Consider the following 23,519-nt stretch of genomic DNA (forward strand, 5'->3'; position numbering starts at 1 on the left):
GTTAATACATAGATTGCTGGGCCCCATATCCAGAGTTTCTGATTAATTAGGCCTGAGAATTTGCATCTCTAAAAAACTCCAGGTAATGTCAGTGCTGCTGGTCCAGGGACTACCCTTTGAGAAACACTGCCCCAGGATGCTTTAGAAAAATGTGCATGGTAAAAGATCCAGACCTTGGCCTGCTTTCCTCCCATCTTCATGATCCCTGAAACACTCAGGCTGGTCTTCCTGCAAAGAAGACCAGCAAATAGCAGGACGAGGGGAGGAGGGTGGGGAGGATGCATCAGCAGAGAGCCCAGGATGTTTCACTAGCACCAAAGGCTCAAGACTAGCCATCCAAGATTAGCCTTTTAATGGGGTTCTTGTCTCCCATGCATCCCTGCAGGCCTCCCACCCAGAGGAGAATGGCTGCAGGAAATCACTCTACAGTGACAGAATTCATTCTCAAGGGTTTAACAAAGAGAGCAGACCTCCAGCTCCCCCTCTTTCTCCTCTTCCTCGGGATCTACTTGGTCACCATCGTGGGGAACCTGGGCATGATCACTCTAATTTGTCTGAACTCTCAGCTGCACACCCCCATGTACTACTTCCTCAGCAATCTGTCACTCGTGGATCTCTGCTACTCCTCCGTCATTACCCCTAAGATGCTGGTGAACTTTGTGTCAGAGAAAAACATCATCTCCTACGCAGGGTGCATGTCACAGCTCTACTTCTTCCTTGTTTTTGTCATTGCTGAGTGTTACATGCTGACAGTGATGGCCTACGACCGCTATGTTGCCATCTGCCACCCTTTGCTTTACAACATCATTATGTCTCATCACACCTGCCCGCTGCTGGTGGCTGTGGTCTACGCCATCGGACTCATTGGCTCCACAATAGAAACTGGCCTCATGTTAAAACTGCCCTATTGTGAGCACCTTATCAGTCACTACTTCTGTGACATCCTCCCTCTCATGAAGCTGTCCTGCTCTAGCACCTATGATGTTGAGATGACAGTCTTCTTTTTGGCTGGATTCGACATCATAGTCACGAGCTTAACAGTTCTTGTTTCTTACACCTTCATTCTCTCCAGCATCCTCGGCATCAGCACCACAGAGGGGAGATCCAAAGCCTTCAGCACCTGCAGCTCCCACCTTGCAGCCGTGGGAATGTTCTATGGATCAACTGCATTCATGTACTTAAAACCCTCCACAATCAGTTCCTTGACCCAGGAGAATGTGGCCTCTGTGTTCTACACCACGGTAATCCCCATGTTGAATCCCCTAATCTACAGCCTGAGGAACAAGGAAGTAAAGGCTGCCGTGCAGAAAACGCTGAGGGGTAAACTGTTTTGATGCAAATGTTATTGTTCCTTTTCAATTTAGTGGTAATTGTTATAAATACCAGAGTGACAGCTTCTGAATGCTGGCCAGCTGTGGATGGAAAATAATCACTTCTCCACATGGCTGGGTGAATGCCCTTTTTCCTTCTTTCCTCTTCCTTCCCTCCCTCTTTTTTCACTTCTCTTTGAAGCCAGCCAACTTCAAGTTCAGGTTTTCTTTCACTTGAGATCCATCCCTCTACCCCAAGCCCTTTAATAAATGTTTCCTATCTTAATTGTAATTTAACTTAAATGCTAAACTTTCAACATTGAGTTTTAGGGTCATTCATGGTCTTATTATCTTCTATATAGAAAATATTACTCAGCCCAATTTTTTTCTTTTTTTTTTTTTCTTTTTGGTGACAGAGTCTCACTCTGTTGCCCAGGCTGGAGTACAGTGGCACGATCTCGGCTCACTGCAACCTCCGCCTCCCAGGTTCAAGTGATTCTCCTGCCTTAGCCTCCCGAGTAGCTGGGATTATAGGCATCTGCCACCACGCCCAGCTAATTTTTGTATTTTTAGTAGAGACGGGGTTTCACCATGTTTGCCAGGCTGGTCTTGAACTCCCAACCTCAAGTGATCCACCTGCCTTGGCCTCCCAAAGTGCTGGAATTACAGGTGTGAGGCACTGCGCCTGGCCAATTTGTTTTCTTTTTGTACTTGGGAATAAATGAGGCAAAGAGAGGAAAAGTATCTCTACTTACCCCTGCCCAAGAATTTCCTGATCTCTTTATGTAATTTTCTTAGTAACACTAATAATAATGATAACAGCAGCTAACATGTTTTTGGATGCTGACTCTGATCCATGCAATTCTTCTACGTGCTTTCTATTCTATTTCAATTATACTACACAACAAGTAGGTACTATTCTATTCTCATTTCACAGATATGGAACTTGGAGCAGGAGTAACAACACTGAGATTCAAACCCCAGTCCAAGTGGCTTCCAGAGCCCAGACTCTGGGCACTCACACATTACTTCCTTCACTTTAGTCTAGCCGTCCCTTTGAACAGCCTATTAAACCTCCCATAATTATGCTCATCCAATTTCAAATTGGATGATAATAATTTCTTCTGAAAATAATTTCTCAAATCCCTTCCTTTTATCATCTGCCCAAACCTCTTTCTCTTTATGGGCAACAACTATAATAGGATGGGAAAAGATGCCTAACTAGCATATATAATAATAAACCCTAGCAAACCAGCAAGAAAAAGACATCAACTTTAGCAAGAAAAAAAATGAGCAAGGTATATAGAACAATTTACAAAAGAGAAAACCTGAAGTACCACAGAGCATGTGAAGAGATGCTCAAACCGATTACTAAACATAGAAGTGCAAATTAAAACAGTGATATATCTTTTTACATTTATAAGATTAGCACAAATTTTAAAAGCTGGATGGTGCTAAGTGTTAGTAAGGAGGTAGGGATTTAGGAACCCCCATATACTACAGCTATTCTGGAAAACAGTAAGACATTACTTAGGAAAAATAAGTATAGGTATCCACAGGGCATAGCAAATCTGGTCCAGGGTATATATAGTCCCAAATCATTCTCTTTCAGGCCTATAAGATGGCATGTACAAAGGCATTCATTATACTATTATTTTTGGCGATGGGAACTTAGAGATAAAATAAGTGTCCGCCATTGGGAAAGTAAGTAGATAAATTGTATCTACTTACTTACAATTTATAGACTCTTCAACAGTTAGAAGCAAAGGATTAGCTATACACAATATAGTTTAGAGGTATAGTGCTGTGTGAGAAAAGTAAGAAAGATAATGAGATATAAAACATATTATTTATGTATATTAAAATTGCATGTGCACACACCCCAAAAAAAGCACACTTAGAAAGAAAAAAGACCATAACGTAAAATACACATTAGGCAGGTTAGAATGGCTGCTGAGAGATAAGATGCACGAAAGAAGGGAGTAGAAAAAAGATGAAGCAGAAAACCAAGAAAGACCACATTCTGGACCATAAAACACACCTTAACTGATTTAAAGAAATAGAAATCATACAATGTCTGCTGTCTGCTCTCAGACCACAATGAAATTAAACTAGAAATCAATAACAGAAAGATAACTGAAAAATCATTAAATATTTTGAAATTAAACAACACATTTCTAAATAGCACATGAGTCAAAGAAGAAAATCTCAAGAGAAATTTTAAAATATTTTGAATGAAATGAAAATGAAAATGAAAATAATCAAAACTTGTGGGATGCAGCAAAAGCAGAGTTTAGAGGGAAGTTTACAGCATTGAATGTTTACAGCATTGAATGTTTACAGCACTGAATGTTTACAGCATTGAATGTTTACAGCATTGAATGCCTTCGCAAAGAAAACGATCTAAAATCAATCACCTAGACTTCCAACTTAAGAAACTAGGTTGGAGAATGGCAAATTAAATCCAAAGTTAGCAGAAGAAAACAAAAAAAATTAGAGAAAAATCAATAATATTTAAAACAGAAAATCAACGGAGGAAAATCAATGAAACCAAAAGCTGATTCTTTGAAAAGATCAATAAAATTGATAAGCCTCTAGCCAGGATAACTGGTAAAAAAAAAAAAAAAGGACACAAATTACTAGTGTCAGAAATGAAAGAAGGACATCAGTATAGGTCCTATGAACATTAAAAAAAAGAAGAATTACTATGAACAACTCTATGCCTACAGACTTAATAACCTAGATGAAGTGGACCAAATCCTTGAAAGATATAATCTGTCAAAACTCACATAAGAAGAAATAGACAAACTGAATAGGCCTATATCTATTAAAGAAACTGACTTAATAATTAATAGCCTTTCAAAACAGAAAACACCAGGTTCAAATGGGTTCACTGGTGAATTCTACCAAACATTTTAAAGAAAGATATTATACCAATTCTCTACAATCTCTTCCAGAAGATTGAAGCAGAGGGAATACTTCCTAACTCATTCTTTGAGGCCAGCATCACCCTAATTCCAAAATCTGACAAAAAATTTATAAGAAAAGGAAGCTACAGACCAGTATCTATCATGAACAGAGATAATAAACTCCTCAACAAAATATTAGCAAATTGAATGCAACAATGTATTCAACAACTATACACCATAACCAAGTGTAATTTATCCCAAGTGTGTGAGGCTGGTTCAACATTTGAAAATCAATTAAGGTAATCCAAATCCACATCAACAGGCTAAAGAAGAAAAATCACATGTTGATATCAATAGATACAGAAAAAAAATTTGACAAAATTCCTCACTCATTTATAATTTTTTAAAACTCTCAGTAAACTAGGAATATAGGGGAACTTCCTCAACTTGATAAAGAATTTTTTTAAACCTACAGCTAACATCATACTTGATAATGACAAAGTTGAAGCTTTCCCACTAAGATCAGGAGCAAAGCAAGGATGTCTCCTCTCACTGCTGTTTTCCAACATTGTACTGGACATCCTACCTAATGCAATAAGGCAAGAAAAGGAAATAAAATATATACAGATTGGGAGAGAAGAAATAAAACTGTCTTTGTTCACAGATGACATGATTGTCCATTTAGAAAACTAAAAATAATTGACAAAAAATAGAAAAACCTCCTGGAATTAATAGCATTTACAGCAAGGTTGCAGCATACAAGATTAACATACAAAAGTCAATTGCTTTCTTATATGCCTGCAAATAACAATGGAATTTGAAATTTAAAACACCATGCCATTTATGTTAGAATTCCAAAAAATGAAATACGTAAGTGTGAATTTAACAAAATATGTGCATGATCTAAACAAGGAAAACTACAAAACTCAGATGAAAGAAATCAAATACTAAATAAATGGAGAGATATTCCATATTCATGGAAAGGAAGGCTCCATAATTCATAATTGCCAACACTTGGAAGCAACCAAGATGTCCTTCAGTAGGTGAATAATAAATAAATTATGATATAGTCAGACAATGAAATATTATTCAGTGCTAAAAAGAAATGAGCTATCAAGCCATGAAAAGACATGGAGAAATCTAAATGCATATTACTAACTGAAAGACGTCAATCTGAAATGGCTATATACTGTATGATTCTAAGAATCTAACATTCTGGAAAGGGCAAAACTATGGAAACCGTAAAAAGATCAGTGGTTGCCGAGGATTAGAGTGGGAGGGAGTGATGAATGCGTGGAGCACCGAGGATTTTTAGGGCAGTGAAAATACTCTGTATTGACTGGTATAATGTATATATACCAGTATGTATAATGACATGGTGTATACTTGTATAATGACGTGGTGTATACATGTCATTATACATTGGTCTAAACCCAAAGAGGGTACAATATCAAGAGTGAACACTAATTTAAACTTTGGCCTTTGGGTGATAATAATGTGTCAACGTAGGCTCATCAATTGTAGCAAATGTGCCACTCTGGTAAGGGATGTTGATACTGGGGAAGGTTATGTATGTGTGGAGGTAAGGGAAATATAGAAAATCTCTGTACCTTCTGCTCAATTTTTCTGTAAACCTAAAATTATCTTAAAAAGTAAATTCTATTTTTAAAAGAAGAAAAAACAGAAATAAAAATTATTTTTCCTAGACCCACGACCCTCAGGTACATACCAGTGAACCCATCCAAGAAGCTCTGGATCAGAGCTAGCCACTGAACCATTGAATAGAGAGACAGGCAAGTTCACCCTTAATAATTGTGAGGTCTTGGGAAAGACTATCTACATGTTTAAAAGTTGTAAATTAAGCTAGCAAAGTGTTAAATATTTTCCTTCCTCCTACCTTGATAGATATACCTTCATAACAAGCTAGATGTCCAGGTTCAAATTTAGAAATCTCAGAATTCTAAGAGTTCCATGCCAGAATGTGGTACTAGGAAAGGGCTCTTCCTGGCACCTGGCATTCTCCCCACAGACACAGCTTTCCACCTCTGCTTCCCACTCCCCATTGTGTCCCATTCCACAAGGGACCTCACATGTACACATGTATGGGCAACCTGGTATTCAAACTCTTGGTCCATACACCTGCACAAAGCAACCCCTGACTGTCCCTGTTATCTAGGGTTGAACAGCCAGTAGTGGTCTGCCTTCAGGACATTGTTCTGGGGAAGAGCCTTGTAAGCAGGTACAGGGTATTTAGGGAGGGAATTCTGGTATCCCCAACACTACTAAGGGATGCATAGGCTCTAACTGGGCGCATCCGGATCCATTCATGCCATAAGGAAGGTATAGCCAGGGGAGGGCTGAAGACAGAGACACCTCTCACAAAATCTAAGGGGAGTATTATTATTATTATTATTATTATTATTATTATTATTATTATTACTGAGACAGAGTCTTGCCCTGTCACCCAGGCTAGAGTGCAGCAGTGCGATCTCGGCTCACTGCAACCTCTGCCCCCCGGGTTCAAGTGACCCTCCTTCTCAGCCTCCAGAGTAGCTGAGATTACAGGCACCCGCCACTGCGCCCAGCTAATTTTTGTATTTTTAGTAGAGACAGGGTTTCACCATCTTGGCCAGGCTGTCTCGAACTCCTGACCTCATGATCCTCCTGCCTTGGCTTCCCAAAGTGCTGGGATTATAGGCGTGAGCCACCGTGCCCAGCCAGACAGTATTATTAAAGTGACCTTTGTCCATATGTTTGCCCATAGCTGCTTCTCTTCTCCCTAGACTGGAAAATCCACAGTTAAAATAAGATATATTTTTTGTTCCTCATATTACAGTTTACAAAGCATCTTAATACTCAGTACTAATCAATGTTCACAATCTGGTAAGATCATCAATCTACTGTTTTACAAATAAGAAAAATGGGGCTAAGTTATTTCTTCAAAGTGTGAACTAAACAAAGACCACCAAATAAGAATAACTAAAGGCTATTGATTCATAACACACAATAGCAAGGGAGTCTGCCGTCATCACTTGGTAGAGACTCATAGGCAGGAAGGAAAGTTGTAAAGCTTTATAGTGAAAAAAGCAGGAGGCTTCAGGTATGCTCTAATTGGAGGTTGTTGGCACTGGGAAGCTGGAGAGAGGCTAACTACAAGTAGAGCACCTATGTGATTGGTTTAAAAAGCATACTTGGCTTTCTCTGATTGCTCTCAAGGTGGAAGCAAGGGCAAAAATCAAAGAAGCTGCCAGTCATTAACCAAGTCCTGACCATTCTGGGCCAATTGCTGCAGAGGTTGTAGTTTGGCTTCCCAGGCTGGTAGCTGCGGGGGCTGTGGGTAAGAGTTATATTTTTATATATGGTCTGGACATTGTCTGGTTGTATATTCAGTCTCTCCAAAGTGACATAGTGAAAAACTGGTACTACTGGTACTACCATCTGTCTGGACTTTTGATCATAGCTTTGAAAGTTTTTCCACTTCTGTGCCCTGCTATGCATTCAGAGATTTTCAGAAGGACCCAATGTAATTGAAACAAATTACAAAAAGTCCACAGCAGGCACACAGAGAGAATGGTCTTTACTTTCAAATGCATAGCAGTTTGGGAATAGGAACCACAGTTCAGAACTAAAGCCTTCTCTGGGAAAAAGAACAAAATGCCGAAGAAGCAGTCCAAGGCAGAGTTATGGGGTCTCTGTTCTCATTCCCAAACCACAAAATGAGAGCCTTCAATACACTTAAGCAAATGCCATTCAAATTTCACACCAATTACACAGGGTCCATGTAATTGGACCATATCCTTCCTTTCCCCATCACTATGCTGGAAAGTTCTCATTTGCCACAGTTTAGAACAAAGTAAGGGAGCTCCGCTGACTTAAGGTCAGCTTAGGGTAAGTAGCCTGGCACCAGTCCCAATAGAAGTTAAACTATCCTCCAACAAAGACCTGCTCAAGGCCAAGCCTCCCTTTAATTACCAGGGGCCTGGCCAGTTATTTAGAGAACATCTCCTGTTCCTAGCATGGATAATTGCTCAAAGCCAGCTTCCTGAAGCTGTCGTGTCCTTTTTCTGTCTGTCCTGGCATCCCTTCAGGTTGTCTCTGCACTGCCATGCTCATCAGAATCTTGTTGCTTGTGCACATGGCTGCAGACCCTATGATCTCAGAAGCCCTGCTGCCAACAAAATGGGCAAGTTCATAGCTGTGGGCTTGCCGCTGCTGCTGATGTCCCTGGCCCAGGAGTTTTCCAGTGTGTTGCTGCCACTACCCGGTGCAGCAGGGGTAGACTACACTACCTTATTCCTCTCATTGCATGGGATCTGGAGTAAGACAGCTGTGAGTATGATTCATACGCTAAGCAAGTTTCATTATTTTGGCTGGGTTGGATGTAATGAAATAAGCAGACAAACCATGCACTTAGGCACCAGAAAATCAGGGCAACAAGAAGGTTTTGGAAAACATTTTCACAATTTTCCAATTAAAGAAACTAAAAACAAACGACTTTAGTTTCAGAATATATGTACTTATTGTGTCATTTCAAATATTAATTTTTATTTTAAATTTTACATGGCTGAGGGAGATTGGGCACTGTAATGTTTTTTAAGGGCCTAGGACCCCAATGTAATCAAGACAGTTGGTCAACTAGTGAAGAGGTCGGTAGTTCTTAAACTTTAGCCTGTATCAAAATAGCCTAGGAAACCTGTGAAGACAAAGGGCTGAGCTGCACCCCACAGCTCCTGATTTACTAGGTCTGAGGCAAGGATCGAGAACCTGCATTTCTAATAAGTTTGCAGATAACACTGACACTGCTAGGCTGGGGAGCATACTTTAAGAAGTACTGCTTTAGAGGAAGGATGTCTATGTGAGCCCCTTTATCAGTAGCTGTAAGTAAGCTGTAAGTTTTTTAGTCTTGTCAGTTTCACCAGGAAACTCTCCAACCTCCTAATGAGACTGGCTGCCAACATTCTAAGAACCCAGCCATGGAAAGAACAACAGGGTGTCATGACTTAATGCACAGACTTGCACATAATCTCCATGTTTTTACGGAAAACTTTCCCAACTGTTCTTGGTATCTAAAGTACACAAGATGTAGATAATGCAGTTGACGCTTGAACAACGCAGGAGGAGTTGAAATGCCAACCCCCTACCCAGCCAAAACTCTGCTTGTAGCTTTGACTCCCCAAAAGCTTAACTAGTAATAGTCTCCTGTTGACCAGAAGCCTTACCAATAACATAAACAGTCAATTAACATATTTTGTATGTTATATGTATTATGCGCTGTATTCTTACAATAAAATAAGAGAAATGCAAATACCACTAAAAAAATCATAAAGAAGAGAAAATATATTTACTATCCACTAAGTGAAAGTAAATCATCATATAGGTCTTCACCCTCATTGTCTTCACGTTGAGTAGCCTGAGGAGGAAGAAGAAGAGGGAGGGTTGGTCTTGTTGTCTCAGGGGTGTCAGAGAAGGAAGAGGTGGAGGAGGGGGAAGGGGAGGCAAGAGAGGCAGGCACACTCCATGTAACTTTTAGTGAAATAAATACATATATAAATGGATCCATGCAGTTCAAGCCCATGTTGTTTAAGGAACAAGTGTATTTCCATTTGTAAAATAAGTAAACTGAGGTTAACAAATGTGAAATAATTATACAGCCTCTGTGGTTAGTAAGAAGCAGAGGAGATATGCAAGCACACATCTAGTAGACCTCAAAAGAGCATGCTCTCTTTTTAAGGCACCAGGCTACAATATAAGGATGTCCTTATGTTATACTTAAGATTGGAGTTCATGTACAAATCCACATAGGCTCCACGTGAGAGGCAAACCCAGCAGGAGCATCATTCTGTGCAAACCATATGGGCTTTGCAATCAGGATGACTTAAATCCAAACTCTGACACTCATTGACTGCAAAAACAAAGAGGAGCCCCACTGGGTACTTCTGCTGAATAAAGGCATTGCCAGTGTCAATCTCAAAAAAAAAAAAAAATATTGGATCCTCGTACAGGAAACCAATCTGTAAGAAGAGATGCCTGGATGGAAAAAGGAGAGGAGCTGGTTTCCTTTCTCAGCATGGACTTTGAAAGGTAGACAAGTTCAAATGCGATCTCAGACAGTGAGGCAGATGATAGCCTCTGCAGCAGCAGGAGCAGGGTACGGAAACCTCTGTGGGACCCTACAAGCTGACAATGATTAAACAGTATCTCATAAGACATATTCTCTAGACATGCTCCACCTTTATTTCCCTTTCACCATCAACTAGCCTTAGGGCAGTCATGTTGGACCCTCCTAATCTTGTCTCAAGATGCACCAGAGAACAGCAAGGTTATGGTCATTTGTCCACTGTTAAGGGGAAGCAGGAGTCCTCTGAGGCCTGCATACTTGGGGGCACACAACAGAGAGAAGACGCAAGAAAGGGCAGGGATATTCTCCAGAACAGAACCTAGGATGCTTGGTGCAATCATCCCTCCCCACCCAGAATCAGCTTCAGTTCCAAATTTGAATGTTTCCAGTTTATTTTAGAAAAAATGGCTTTTTCCCTTTTTGTCCCTCTCCTACAGAAGATTCCCCAAGTACACAGCACTGAATAAGAATGAATGAATCTGGCCAGGCGCGGTGGCTCACTCCTGTAATCTCAGCATTTTGGGAGGCCAACGTGGGTGGATCATGATGTCAGGAATTCAAGACCAGCCTGGCCAAGATGGTGAAGCCCTGTCTCTACTAAAAATACAAAAATTAGCCGGGCATGGTGGTGGGTGCCTGTAATCCCAGCTACTTAGGAGGCTGAGGCAGAGAATTGCTTGAACCTGGGAGGCGGAGGTTGCAGTGAGCCGAGATCGCACCACTGCACTCCAGCCTGGGTGACTGAGCAAGACTGTCTCAAAAAAAAAAAAAAGAATAGCATGAAATATCTGTTTATTAAGACAATTATTAAAACATTCATTCATTGATAAAATAGAAAAATATTCACATAAATAGCCCTTTCTGGCTATATGATCAAAGAAAAATACCTCTCTCACCGGAGCACATACAAAAGTAGTAGATAAGTAATATTAAAGCAACTTTTTATTGAATGGTATGGTTTGTGAGATGGTAAAGGAAGTTGCTATGAAGGCAAAAAAAAAATGGTAAGAAAGTAGGCATCTGACTATGTAAATGAAGCCTGGACTCAATGTTCACCTAGGGGTGTCTTCCAGTCGTTGGAGTCCTTGGAAAGTCCTGAGCTTTCACACATGAAAAGCAAGAGATGAGGCCTGGAGCCCACACAGGACAGAGGTGGTATTAGAGGCCATGTCACCTCCCCACCACCCTTGTAAACTCATGCCGAAAGAAGGTAAACCTGAGTGAATGAACTGGAAAAGAATTGCCCCCTCAGAGAGATGGTGAGGATACAGGCTGGTCTCAGCCTTGGCTCTGGATGGAGGAGGGGGTAGAAAATGGAAAACCCTCTCCCCTGAAAATCCCTCACCAGTCTGCACTCAAATGTGTATGAACTTGGAATGTGGATGGAACAATCTCTCTGTAACTCATAGAGCCCCATACCAAAAATGTATTATAAAGAGGTCCTAGATGTTATCACTTACAATGGATTAGAAGTGTGGTAAGTGCTCCAAAGGGAAGCATAGGGTTGTACAAAAGCATTTAACTGGGGGAAACTGAACTGAGTCTTCAGGGTCAGAAATAGGCTCTCTGAGGAAGTGAAATCCAGACACCTGAAGGATAAGGGAGTGCAGTCAATATTTGGCTTCTCAGCATCAGAACCCACCTTTCTGTTAGGAGAATCTGCCTTTGTTCAAGTCTTTATTGAAATCTTCTCACTTGGCAGCTATTAAGGCCAGAGCAAGTGTCTGAATATGCCCTCTGTTGAAGGTAAGAGGAACATTCGACCTCTGCCAACTAGATGCTCCCACTCAGGACTTTACTTCTGGAGCAAGCAGTGCAGAGAAACAAAGATAATTTCAGGTTGCTATGGTTTGTTTGTCCCCACCAACACTCATGTTGAAATTTGATACTCATTGTGGTGGGGATGGGCTGTGGGGTGGGAGGTGTTTGGATCACAGGGGCAGATCCCTCATGAGTGGCTCGGTGTCCTTCTACAGCAGTGAGTGAGTTCTTACTCTGGTGAGACTGGATTAGTTCTCAAAGGAATGAATTCGTTCCCTCCAAAGTGGGTTGTTATAAGCCAGGATGGCCCTTGGGGTTTGCCTCTTTGCCTTTGTCTGCTTCCCCTTTGACCTTCTCTGCCATGTTATGACCTAGCACAAAAAGCCCTCACCAGAATCTAAGCAGATGCCAGGGCCATGCATCCCATACTGCCTACCCTGCAGAGCTGTGAGCTCAGTAAACCTCTTTTCTGTATAAGTGATCCAGTCTCAGGTATGATTATCCATTTGTGTTACAGCAACACAAAATGGACTAAGATACAGGTCCATAATGGAAAACACAAAGATGGCAACCCCTAGCAACCAGCCGTGTTGTGTGGTGCTATCAGGTGGCCAGAGGCCAGGGCTACTTAAACCAATGCAGGCCTCACTTATGGCCTTAGCTGGGATTCTGGTCACCTGGCTCCCCTGGATCCTGATTATTCCCAGATCTGGTTTCCCAGACTTCTCTAATAGTCTAGTTGCCCTGTATCTTTTCAATGCATTCCTTTCCTGCTGGAGTTCACCAGAGTCAGATTCTATTTTTTCGCAGCTAAGAGCCATCGCTGGTTATAATAGAAGCTGGCCAGATGGCGCATCTGAGGGAAATGATAGGGAGTGAGAAAAGTGCCCAGCAGCACAGCAGCCTTCTCAGATGCCTGTGACTGCTCATCAACCCCCACCCTCCTCCTGGTAAGGTGGAAACAGCTTTTCCCTTCCTCTTCCACATCATACTCTTGCTATGTTTATTCTTGTTTTTCTCTTCCAGACTCTTTCTGTTGGTACAGTAAGGCAAAAAAAAAAAAAAAAAAAAAAAAAAGAAAGAAAATGAAAGAAAGCAAGAAAGAAAAAGAAAATGTACGAACAGACCAGATTCCAGAGACCAACATCCTTGGTAAAGAGTGTGGGGAAGTCTGTAGTCAATTTGCCTTACGAGAACTACATTTTAAGTGACTAACCTAAATATTAATGCCCTAATGTCAGCAAAACAACTATAAACACACATGCTTCCAATATAGATATCTATATTTGTATCAGCTCAAATTTTACTAAGATTCTTAAAATAATTTAGTATTCCCAAAATTATTACTGAAATCTAACAAAGTGAATGACATGATTACTATTTAAATGTTACACATGTGGTATAGGTAGCATTTGTATTTTAAACATTCACTGTGATAGCAGAGGACTATCTCTGTGTGACACACAGGCGCACACATAGATACCACACACCCTGTCTGTTAAAGTTCCTTAGGTAACCAATACGAGAGTAGCTCATTGCTCATTTGACAAGATTTATTTTATGGTACTTTGTTTTCAAATAATTATAGCTTTGCTTTTATGACAGGTAACTGGCCATATCTTTATTTATTTTATATTCTGTCTTTATTCGGAAACCATGTCCTATTTTTTGACACTGTAACTATAGAAATACGTGGTCAGATTTATGATACAAGAAAAACTCATTGCTTTGAATCCTGAATGATGAATAGAAGATGACCAGAAAAGAACGGGCGAGGGTTTTGTAGGCAGAGAAGACAACATGAAAAAAAGATATGGAGGCACAAAAAAACCCACGTATATTTAGGGAAGGGTAGATGATATTATGGTGAAATCACTGCATGTGTGGAAGAGTGAAATAGGGGAGCTTTGGCGCGACTGTTAATTTTATGTGTCGCTTTGACTGTATCACGTTAGATGGAAGAACGGCTTTGTTATTTCCTTTATCTGGACATTAAGTGCAAGAAAATGTGTACGGATGCTGAGTAAACAAGCACTAAACTGTGATAGCTAATTTTATGTATCAGCTTGGCTGGGCTATGAAATCCAGCTGTTTGAGCAAACATTAGTCTAGCTGTTGCTGTGGGTGTGAATTGTATCTGCGATTAACTTTTATGGTCAGTTGACTTTAAGTAAAGCAGATTATAGCAGACTATCATGTAGCAGGCTTCGTCCAATCCATTGAAGACCAAAGGGCAAAGGAGTTTCCAGAGAAGAAGGAGTTCTGCCTCGAGACTGTGACATAGAAACCCACCTGAGTTTCCAGCCTGCTGGCCTGCCCTGTGAATTTGAGATTCCAGACTACAACATCAATTCTTACCTGAACTTCCAGGCTGTGCCTGCCCCACAAATTTCATATTTTCCATTCCCCACAATCATGTGAGCCAATTCCATAAAACACACTTTCCTGCAGACATACCATCTATCTATACAGTATATCTGTATAGATATATAGATAGATAGAGATACACAGATATAGGTAGGGTTCTGTTTCTCCGGAGAACCCGGACTGATACAAGAGGTTACAGGTGATAATTAATCATCCTCCCCTCCACACTCTGAGAATTGAGAAAGAAGAAGCCAGATAGAAAGAGATGAAGATCAGCCTAAACACTGATGAAGTTCATAGAAGGGCATAGCTTAGAGCTGCAGCCACAACAGGACTCCCTAATTCCGTCTGTGCTTCCCCAGATTAATTTTACAAACCTAGACACGAGCTGAGATGGCAACTGCAGCTCTTGTCTACGAAAGGAGAGCGCTTAGAAGAGGAAGAAAGAGACTCCTGAGGACAGGGCTGTCCTAAAAATGCTCAGGGGGCTCAGCCATCCTTAACCCACGCTGTTTCCCAGCCTCAAGAGGCAGGAGTCACTATTCTTTCTGGGGGTTGAGTCTAGTCGGGAGAAGGAAAAGAGAAAGGGCTCCTCCCACTCTTTACCTTCCTGAGGCGCAGAAGGAGTAGGTTTCCCATTAAACAGGCTGGTCTGCTTTGGGTTCAGTCACAGACGGGGCAATCATTTCCCCACAGCAAGTTTCCTTCTTGTGACATGTAAAATACTTGCTTGTAAAGTTCTGCTGTAGTTCAGTACTGTGCTATGTTACTTTTGAGATGAATTAATTTTTTTAATGTTCTCAAAAGTAATTAAGAAACTTTAAGACACAGCTTCTACTTTTTCCCCCCTTTAGCGTAGCTGTTTCTCTCTGCTAGTCAGAGTTTGGATCTGCCTCTGGGAGCCCAAGTGCAATTGGAGGGTAAATACACAAAGTGTGTCTCTCAAGTCAAGAGCAGCCAGAGACCTCTCAACCTAACAGCCTGAGTTTTCTTTTACATATTTCAGAGTCCTCAGTAAAAATCCAGAGAAGGCTCCCTCAGTTACTTCCTAGAGTTACTATAGAAAACAAGAAATTATGTCCTTTGAGTTTACACATGTAGCAACTTTAACAACCTCCATGTTCGATTTTGCTTCAACACTGAAAGCAATGAAAGGAGGTGCCTACCCTGTCTCCCTCCCCCATTTGGTTGATGCTAAGTGGGAATTCCTAGGCTAGATCTCTATAAAAATGGCCGAAATTCAGTAACACAATTTGTGGAGCTGGCAATTAGGCAGGGTCTTTACATTCCGCACATGACAAAGCCCTTTTCATATTGCCATCTTCAATTAAATTATATAAAATTATTCAAAGCTACTAAGATCTCTGTTTTCTTGAGTAATGGCAGGTAATGCCTTGAGAGAGCTTAAAATCAGTTGATATGGAGTAGAGAGGAAAAACTGTTCATTTGCTATTGGTTCCGGGGAGCAGTATTGTGCCCTTGAAGACAGCAGGGAAGAGTCACACCATAAGCATGTGACGTTTTTCTTCTTTTCAGAGGTTCAAATTGGGGCATACACTCGCTGTTATTTTCAGAAAGGCAGAAGCTCTCTACACGAATGCATCATCCTTTTAGTCAGAAAACATTTAATGCCCTCATACTCTCAGCAATTCTAAGTAAAATAGGAAATAAAGAATAAATAATACCCAGTCATTTTTTAGGTTTTCTTTAGAATATAAATTTATTGAATAATGCCTTAGTGCTTGCTAGAATTTACTTCTTAAAATAAATATACACATTATATATAAATATATTTGTATACTATGTATATGTGTGTAAATATATTCCCCTTATTAAGTAAAAAAGTCTTTGTAAGAAGCTGTGTCTTAAGGTTTCTTAATTACTTTGGGGAATATTTAAAAATATGTATCTCAAAAGTAACAAATATATATATATATGTATATATATATATATATATTTTTTTCTTCCCATAAAAAGAGAAGATGCTATTTAAAAATCAGCATAGGCTTAAACATTTTTAATGTCAGTTCAGACAGGATGACTTTTTCTGCTGCTGCCACCTGGTGGCAGCTTGCCTAAAACTCAAGGAGAGTAACAAACATTCTCAGTAACTCCCTCTGGCCCAGGGAAAACCTGACAATTATACAGCAAGTTTTAAACCACAGAAAACCTAGATTTGAGATCCAAGTACATCTGTACAGGGAAGTTGCACTGCATATGAAGAGAGAGAAAAAATGATATAACAGTGAAAAGTTAGCACCAGCACTTGAATGTTGACAGGAAGAGAAATACACAAAACATTTTAAAAGTTTTTACAATAGAAAGAGGCCAGGCATGGTGGCTCACACCTGGAATTCCAATACTTTGGGAGGCCGAGGCAGGAAGATTGCTTGAGCCGGGAGTTCAAGACCAGCATGGACAACATAGCAAGACAGACCCCATCTCTACAAAATATAAAAAGAAAATTAAAAAAGAAAAAGAGAGAATTGGGGGAAAATTTTTTAAGTTAATAAAGGCATACTCATGGTTTTGTTCAAGAAAGGAATTAGTAAAAAAAGAACATTCAAGGTACAAGAAAGAAATGAAAATCTGAGGATTTGACCTAAAATTCATATGGAACCAAAAAAAAAGCCTGCATAGCCAAAGCAAGACAGCAAAAAGAACAAATCTGAGCATCACATTACCTAACTTCAAACTATACTATAAGGCCATAGTCACCGAAACAGCATGGTACTGGTATAAAAATAGGCACATAGACCAATGGAACAGAATAGAGAACCCAGAACCCAACACTTAGAGCCAGCTGATCTTCAACAAAGCAAACGAAAACCTAAAGTGGGGAAAGGATGCCGTATTGAACAAATGGTGCTGGGATAATTGGCAAGCCACATGTAGGAGAATGAAACTGGATCCTCATCTCTCACCTTATACAAAAATCAACTCAAGATGGATCAAGGACTTAAATCTAAGACCAGAAACTATGAAAATTCTAGAAGATAACATTGGAAAACCCCTTCTAGACATTGACTTAAGCGAAGACTTCATGACCAAGAACCCAAAAGCAAATGCAACAAAAACAAAGATAAATAAATGGGACTTAATTAACTAAAGAGCTTCTGCACAGCAAAAGGAACAGTCAGCAAGGTAAACAGACAACTCAGAGTGGGAGAAAAATCTTCAAAATCTATACATTCAACAAAGACTAATATCCAGAATCTACAAGGAACTCAAATTAGCGAGAAAAAAAACAAACAATCCCATCAAAAAGTGGGCTAAGGACATGAATAGACAATTCTCAAAAGAAAATACACAAATGGCTCACAAACATACGAAAAAAATGCTCAACATCACTAATGATCAGGGAAATGCAAATCAAAACCACAATGTGATACCAACTTACTCCTGCAAGAATGGTCATAATCAATAAATCAAAAAAAAAAGATGTTGGTATGGATGCAGTGAAAAGGGAACACTTCTGTACTGCTGGTGGGAATGTAAACTAGTAAACCATTATGGAAAGCAATGCAGAGATTTCTTAAATAACTAAAAGTAGAACTACCATCTGATCCAGCAGTCCCACTACTGGGTATCTACAGAGGAAAATAAGTCATTATATGAAAAAGATACTTGCACACACATGGTTATAGCAGCACAATTTGCAATTGCAAAAGTATGGAACCATCCCAAATGCCCATCAATCAACGAGTAGATAAAGAAATTGTGAGATATATATATAATCTCACATATATATGTATGTGTGTGTATATATATATATACACACACACACACACACACCATGGAATATGACTCAGCCATAAAACGGAATGGAATAATAACATTTGCAACAGCCTGGATGCAATTGGAGACCATTATTCTAAGTGAAATAACTCAGAAATGGAAAACCAAACATTGTATGTTCTCACTAATAAGTGGGAGCTAAGCCATGAGGATGCAAAGACATAAGAATGATACAATGGACCTTGGGGACTCGAGGGAAGGGGTGGGAGGGGGCGAGGGATAAGAGACTACAAATTGGGTTCAGTGTACACTGCCTGGGTGATGAGTGCACCAAAATCTCACCAATCACCACTAAAGAACTTACTCATGTAACCAAATACCACCTGTTCCCAAAAAAACTGTGGAAATAAAAAACTTTTTTAAAAAAGAAAGAAAAATTGAGGATTTGAAATACTTAGGATGGGAGGGGGTGGCACTAAGAGCACATGAAAGAGCATTTGATCAAATTCAATACCTTCAATAGTTCAATCATTATTTTTAAATATTCAGTGAAATAGGAATCAATGACATATTCTAAAGGTAAATGTGAAAACATCCTTATAGTAAAAATATTAGATACATTCCCATTAAAACCTGAACTAGACCAATATGTCTACTATCTCTTCTATTAATTAATATTGTAAAGTAGGGAACCAATGCAATTAGACAAGAGAAAGAAATTAAAGGCAAAAGAATCATAAAGGAAGAGGTACAACTATCTGTATAGGCAGATACTATTATTAATTTTTTGGAAATTCCAAAAGAATCCATGAAAAATACTAAAAACAATACCAGTTACGTTGCAGGAGTAAAATTAGAAATCAATATACTTCGTATACAAACAATAACCTGGTAGAACATGTCACAATAGATCTCATTACAATAGAAAATAAAATTTCTAATCAAAAATCTAGTTTAAAAATGTACAAAACCTACATGACTAAAAGTATGCACATACCTAAAGGACACAAAAGCATATCTAACAAACAGAAAGGCATACGGTGGTCTCCCATTGTCAGACTCAACACCAGAATGTATCAGTTAGTTCTAAGTTTGTAAATGTAACATGATCTTGAGAAATATAGTAGGAGGTTTTTTTTTGTTTTTTTTTTTTTGTCTGGAGGAAGACAAACTGATAATGAAGTTCGTCTGAAAGAATAAACAGGCAAGAATACCATGGAAAATCCTGGGGGCATGAGGGATCACAACTTGTAGAAGCTAACCCTAACATACGTGAAAACAACATAATTAAAGCTTCTATAATTAAAGCAAAATATTAGCATGTGAATAGGATGGTAGTCCACTGGAACAGAATATAAAACGAATCAAAATGTAGTTTAATATTTGATGAAGGTAGCAACTAGAATCAACAGGGGAAAGGATAGGTTATCGTTTTTTAACGGTGAGGGTATAACTGGATAGCCTTATGAAAAATAATAAAATTAGATCTATTTCTCACACCACAAACAGTATAAATTTCAAATACATCCAAATGTAAAAATTAAATTCATACAAGTTCTGGAAAGGAAAATGAAACATAGACGAAGTTATTTATAACCTGAAAGTAGATTATACTTGGCAGACAATTATTCAAAGCCCAGAGCCTATAAATAAAATTTTAATAAATGTGACTATATTCTAGAAAGCGCTTTTTGCCTGGAAAAAAATTGTAAGAGAAGTCAGAAGATAAAAAATGAGAAAAATCTATATGGAATTTATATCTCAGACAAAAAGCTAATATATTTAATAATGAGCTTCTAGTATTTGAAAATAAAAAGACCTACAACCCAAGACAAAAATGAGCAAAAGACATAAATAGAGACTTCAGAGAAAATAGATATATTAATGGCGCTTGAACATATAAAAAGATATTCAACTTTTCTCATACAAGAAATGCACATTAAAACTATAGGAAAGATGCTTCAAGAAAAAGGGGGGTTGAGACTTTCTCTTCTAATCATGATGGAGTAACAGGGTCCTGACTTGCCCCCTACCCTAAATCATTAGAAAACCAGAAAAAAATGTGCAAAACAACTGTCTTCAGACATTGACAAAAGGTAGCAGAAGATTGTTATTCCAGAGGGAGAAAAGGGAAAACGAATGAGAATTTCCTGCTTAGAGGCAATTTCAGGAAGGCAGGGATCAGGAAGAAAAAGGGCTTGGTAGTCTCACTGAAGTGAAGAGACAGACGTGGTCAGGGAGGTCAGAGCAGCAGGAAGCTGTGGAGCAGAAAGTGAGAAGAGGGAGCTCTGCAAAAAAGAACCCCACAAATCTGCACAGAGGTCTACCGGAGACTTTGGCTTGATACCTAAGTTAAGCTTAAAAATGAACTTCAAAAAGATCAAATTGACCCTCAAGATGCTTAAAAGCCTTCCAAAAGAATTCCCAACACACCTTAAAGGAATATAACAAAATTCAGCACTCAACAACATAAAATCTATTATGTCCATGCCTGATTGAAAATTACTAGATATGGAAGAAACATAAAAATGTGACCTGTAGCCAGAAGAAATTTCTTAGCAGAAACATCCCAGAAATGACAGAGATGATGGAACTCGCAAATTGAGCTTTAAAATTAGCTATTATATGTTCAATATAGTCAATTTTTTTTAAAAGTAAACATGATGCTGAGAGAAATGGAAGATACCAAAAATTACCAAATGGAACATCTAGAGATTAAAACATATATAATATCTGCAAAGAAAAATAATGACTTGATTGTATTAACATCAGATGCTGCAGAAGAAAATATCAATGCACTTGAATACACAGTGATAGAAATTATCCAAATTGAAATGCAGAGAGAAAAAAGACTGACATAAAACTTGAATAGAGGCTGGACGCGGTGGTTCAACCCTGTAATCCCAGCACTTTTGAAAGCCGAGGCGGGAGGATCACGAGGTCGAGAGATCGAGACCATCCTGGCTAACACGGTGAAACCCCGTCTCTACTAAAAATCCAAAAATTAGCCGGGCGTGGTGGCGGGCGCCTGTAGTCCCAGCTACTCGGGAGGCTGAGGCAGGAGAATGGCGTGAACCCGGAAGGCGGAGCTTGCAGTGAGCAGAGATCGCGCCACTGCACTCCAGCCTGGGCGACGGAGCAAAACTCCATCTCAAAAATAAAAATAAAAATAAAAATTGAATAGCGCCTCAGTGACCTATGGAACAATATCAATATCAAGCAGTTTAACATAGTTGTAATTGGAGTTCCAGTAGGAGAAAGGGGGAAAGAAAAATTTATAAATAAGTAATGGCTGAAATGTCTCAAGTTAGCTGAAAACGATATGCCCACAGATCCAAGAAGCTCAATGAATCTGTCAGCAAAATAAACACAAATAAAACCATGCAAAGGTGCATCATAATGAAATTTCTGAATATCAATTAGAAAGAGAGAATTTTAAAAGCAGCCTGGGGAAATGGGATGGAGGAGGACAGCACATTATATACCAAAGGAACAAAGGTAAGAATTACTACAGATTTCTCACCAGAAGTGATGCAGACAAGAATATAATGAAAAATCATATTTTAATAGTATTTTTTATTTTTATAAATACATAACAGTTGTACATATTTATGAAGTACATGTGATATTTTGATAGAAGCATATAATGATCAAGGTAACTGGGCTACCCACCATCTCAAACCTTTAATGTTTCTTTGTGTTTGGGACATTCAATTCCACTCTTCCAGTTATTTTGAAGTACGCGTCAAATTATTGTAAATTATAGTCACCCCACCAAACACTAGCTCTTATTCCTTCCATCTAACTGTATTTTCGCACCTATTAGCCAGCCCTTCTTTATCCCCCACTCCCTACTTCCCTTTCCAGCCTCTGATAATCATCAATCTACTCTTTATTTCCATGAGATTAAATTGTTTTTAGCTCCCACATATGAGTGAGAACATGTGCTATTTGTCTTCTTGTGCCTGGTTTATTTCACATAACATAATGTCCTCCAGTTCCATCCATGTTGTTGCAAATGACAGGATTTCATTCTTCTGAAATTTCTAAAGGGCAAAAAGAAAAAAATTATCAATCTAAAATTCTATATTCAGTGGAATATATTTCAAAATTAAAGAGGAAATAAAGACTTCTTAATATAAGTGAAAGTGAAATCATGCCCCGAAGAGTTAAAGAGACCACTAACAGAAATTCTTGAGTTTGGCAAGATAGCAGTTAAGAAAAGAAACAACTTACTGAAACACGGAAACTCCCTCTTTTGTCTCCCCCTGGGATGAAAAAACTGGCTGAAATTGATTGGAACCAATATGGCCGACTGGAGTTTTTGCAGAATGAGTTTGCTGACATCACAGCCTGGATTTCTACCACGTTTCATGCTAACTCCCCACAAATTTGCACATGTGACCCATGAGATAGCAAGAAAAAATAATTGCACATATCCAAGGGCTTTCCAGACTTCCCCTCTCCTTCCATCCATCACCTACTAATCTCAAAATCCACCCCCTGTACCTCTTCCAATAAAAATGCTACCTTGAAGTCAGCATGGGGAGACAGATTTGAGCTTGACACTCCTGTCTCCTTGTGAGTCAACCTGCAATACAAAGCTTTTCTTTTCTCAAAAATCTGGTGTCATAGTATTGGCTTCTAGCATATGGGGCAGCGAGCCCCTTTTGCTCAGTAACAACTGCACTGCAAGAGATGTTACAAGAAGTTTTCCAGGCAAAAGAAAAAAGATACTAGTTGGAAGCAGCACTAGTTGGAAGCAGGAAGAGCTCCTGAAATTGCAAAATGTAACCTTAGAGATATGACCTAAATGTAAACTCAAAGAGCACTTGAAATCATAAGTGTGTGGTAAATATAAAAAATATTTTTGTCTATTTTTAATATCCTTAAAAATAAATCAAGGAAAAATGATAGAAAGAGCAGGGACACAGGTTGCAGTTCTAAATCAAGTAGTGAGGTTAGGCCTCATTGTGAAGGTGATATTTGTTCAAAGACTTGAAAAAGATGATCAGACATTTGCGCAGTAATATTAGCTACCCTAATGTACTACTGAATAATTGTGGCTAAATGAAACATCTGTCTCAGGCAATAAATTTTATCAGATGTTTTAGTAACTATATCTTAATCCAAAGCACCGGATCTAAAGGGAGAAGAACTTGGACATACTGAGAGTTTAGAAGAGCAAAGTATCTGAGCATTTTAAGGAATCACAATTCATATAATGAAGATAACTGTGAACATCCAATTCTGTTCTCCAGATACCCAGCCATGGCCGCCCTAAATTCCAACCATGGGTACTCAGCTTCAGAAAGA

At 39.2% G+C, this 23,519-nt stretch overlaps 1 protein-coding gene across 1 annotated transcript; it reads left to right on the top strand.

Annotated features, from left to right (window-relative positions):
* Nucleotides 1-383: 383 nt before the first annotated feature.
* Nucleotides 384-1,334, top strand: OR8A1 (olfactory receptor family 8 subfamily A member 1). The gene has a single exon (XM_508835.6). The coding sequence runs from the start codon at nucleotides 405-407 to the stop codon at nucleotides 1,332-1,334; it is 930 nt and encodes a 309-aa protein (XP_508835.4). The 5' UTR covers nucleotides 384-404.
* Nucleotides 1,335-23,519: the final 22,185 nt, after the last annotated feature.

This window comes from Pan troglodytes, chromosome 9, assembly GCF_028858775.2.
Source record: "Pan troglodytes isolate AG18354 chromosome 9, NHGRI_mPanTro3-v2.0_pri, whole genome shotgun sequence".
Classification (NCBI taxonomy): Eukaryota; Metazoa; Chordata; class Mammalia; order Primates; family Hominidae; genus Pan; species Pan troglodytes.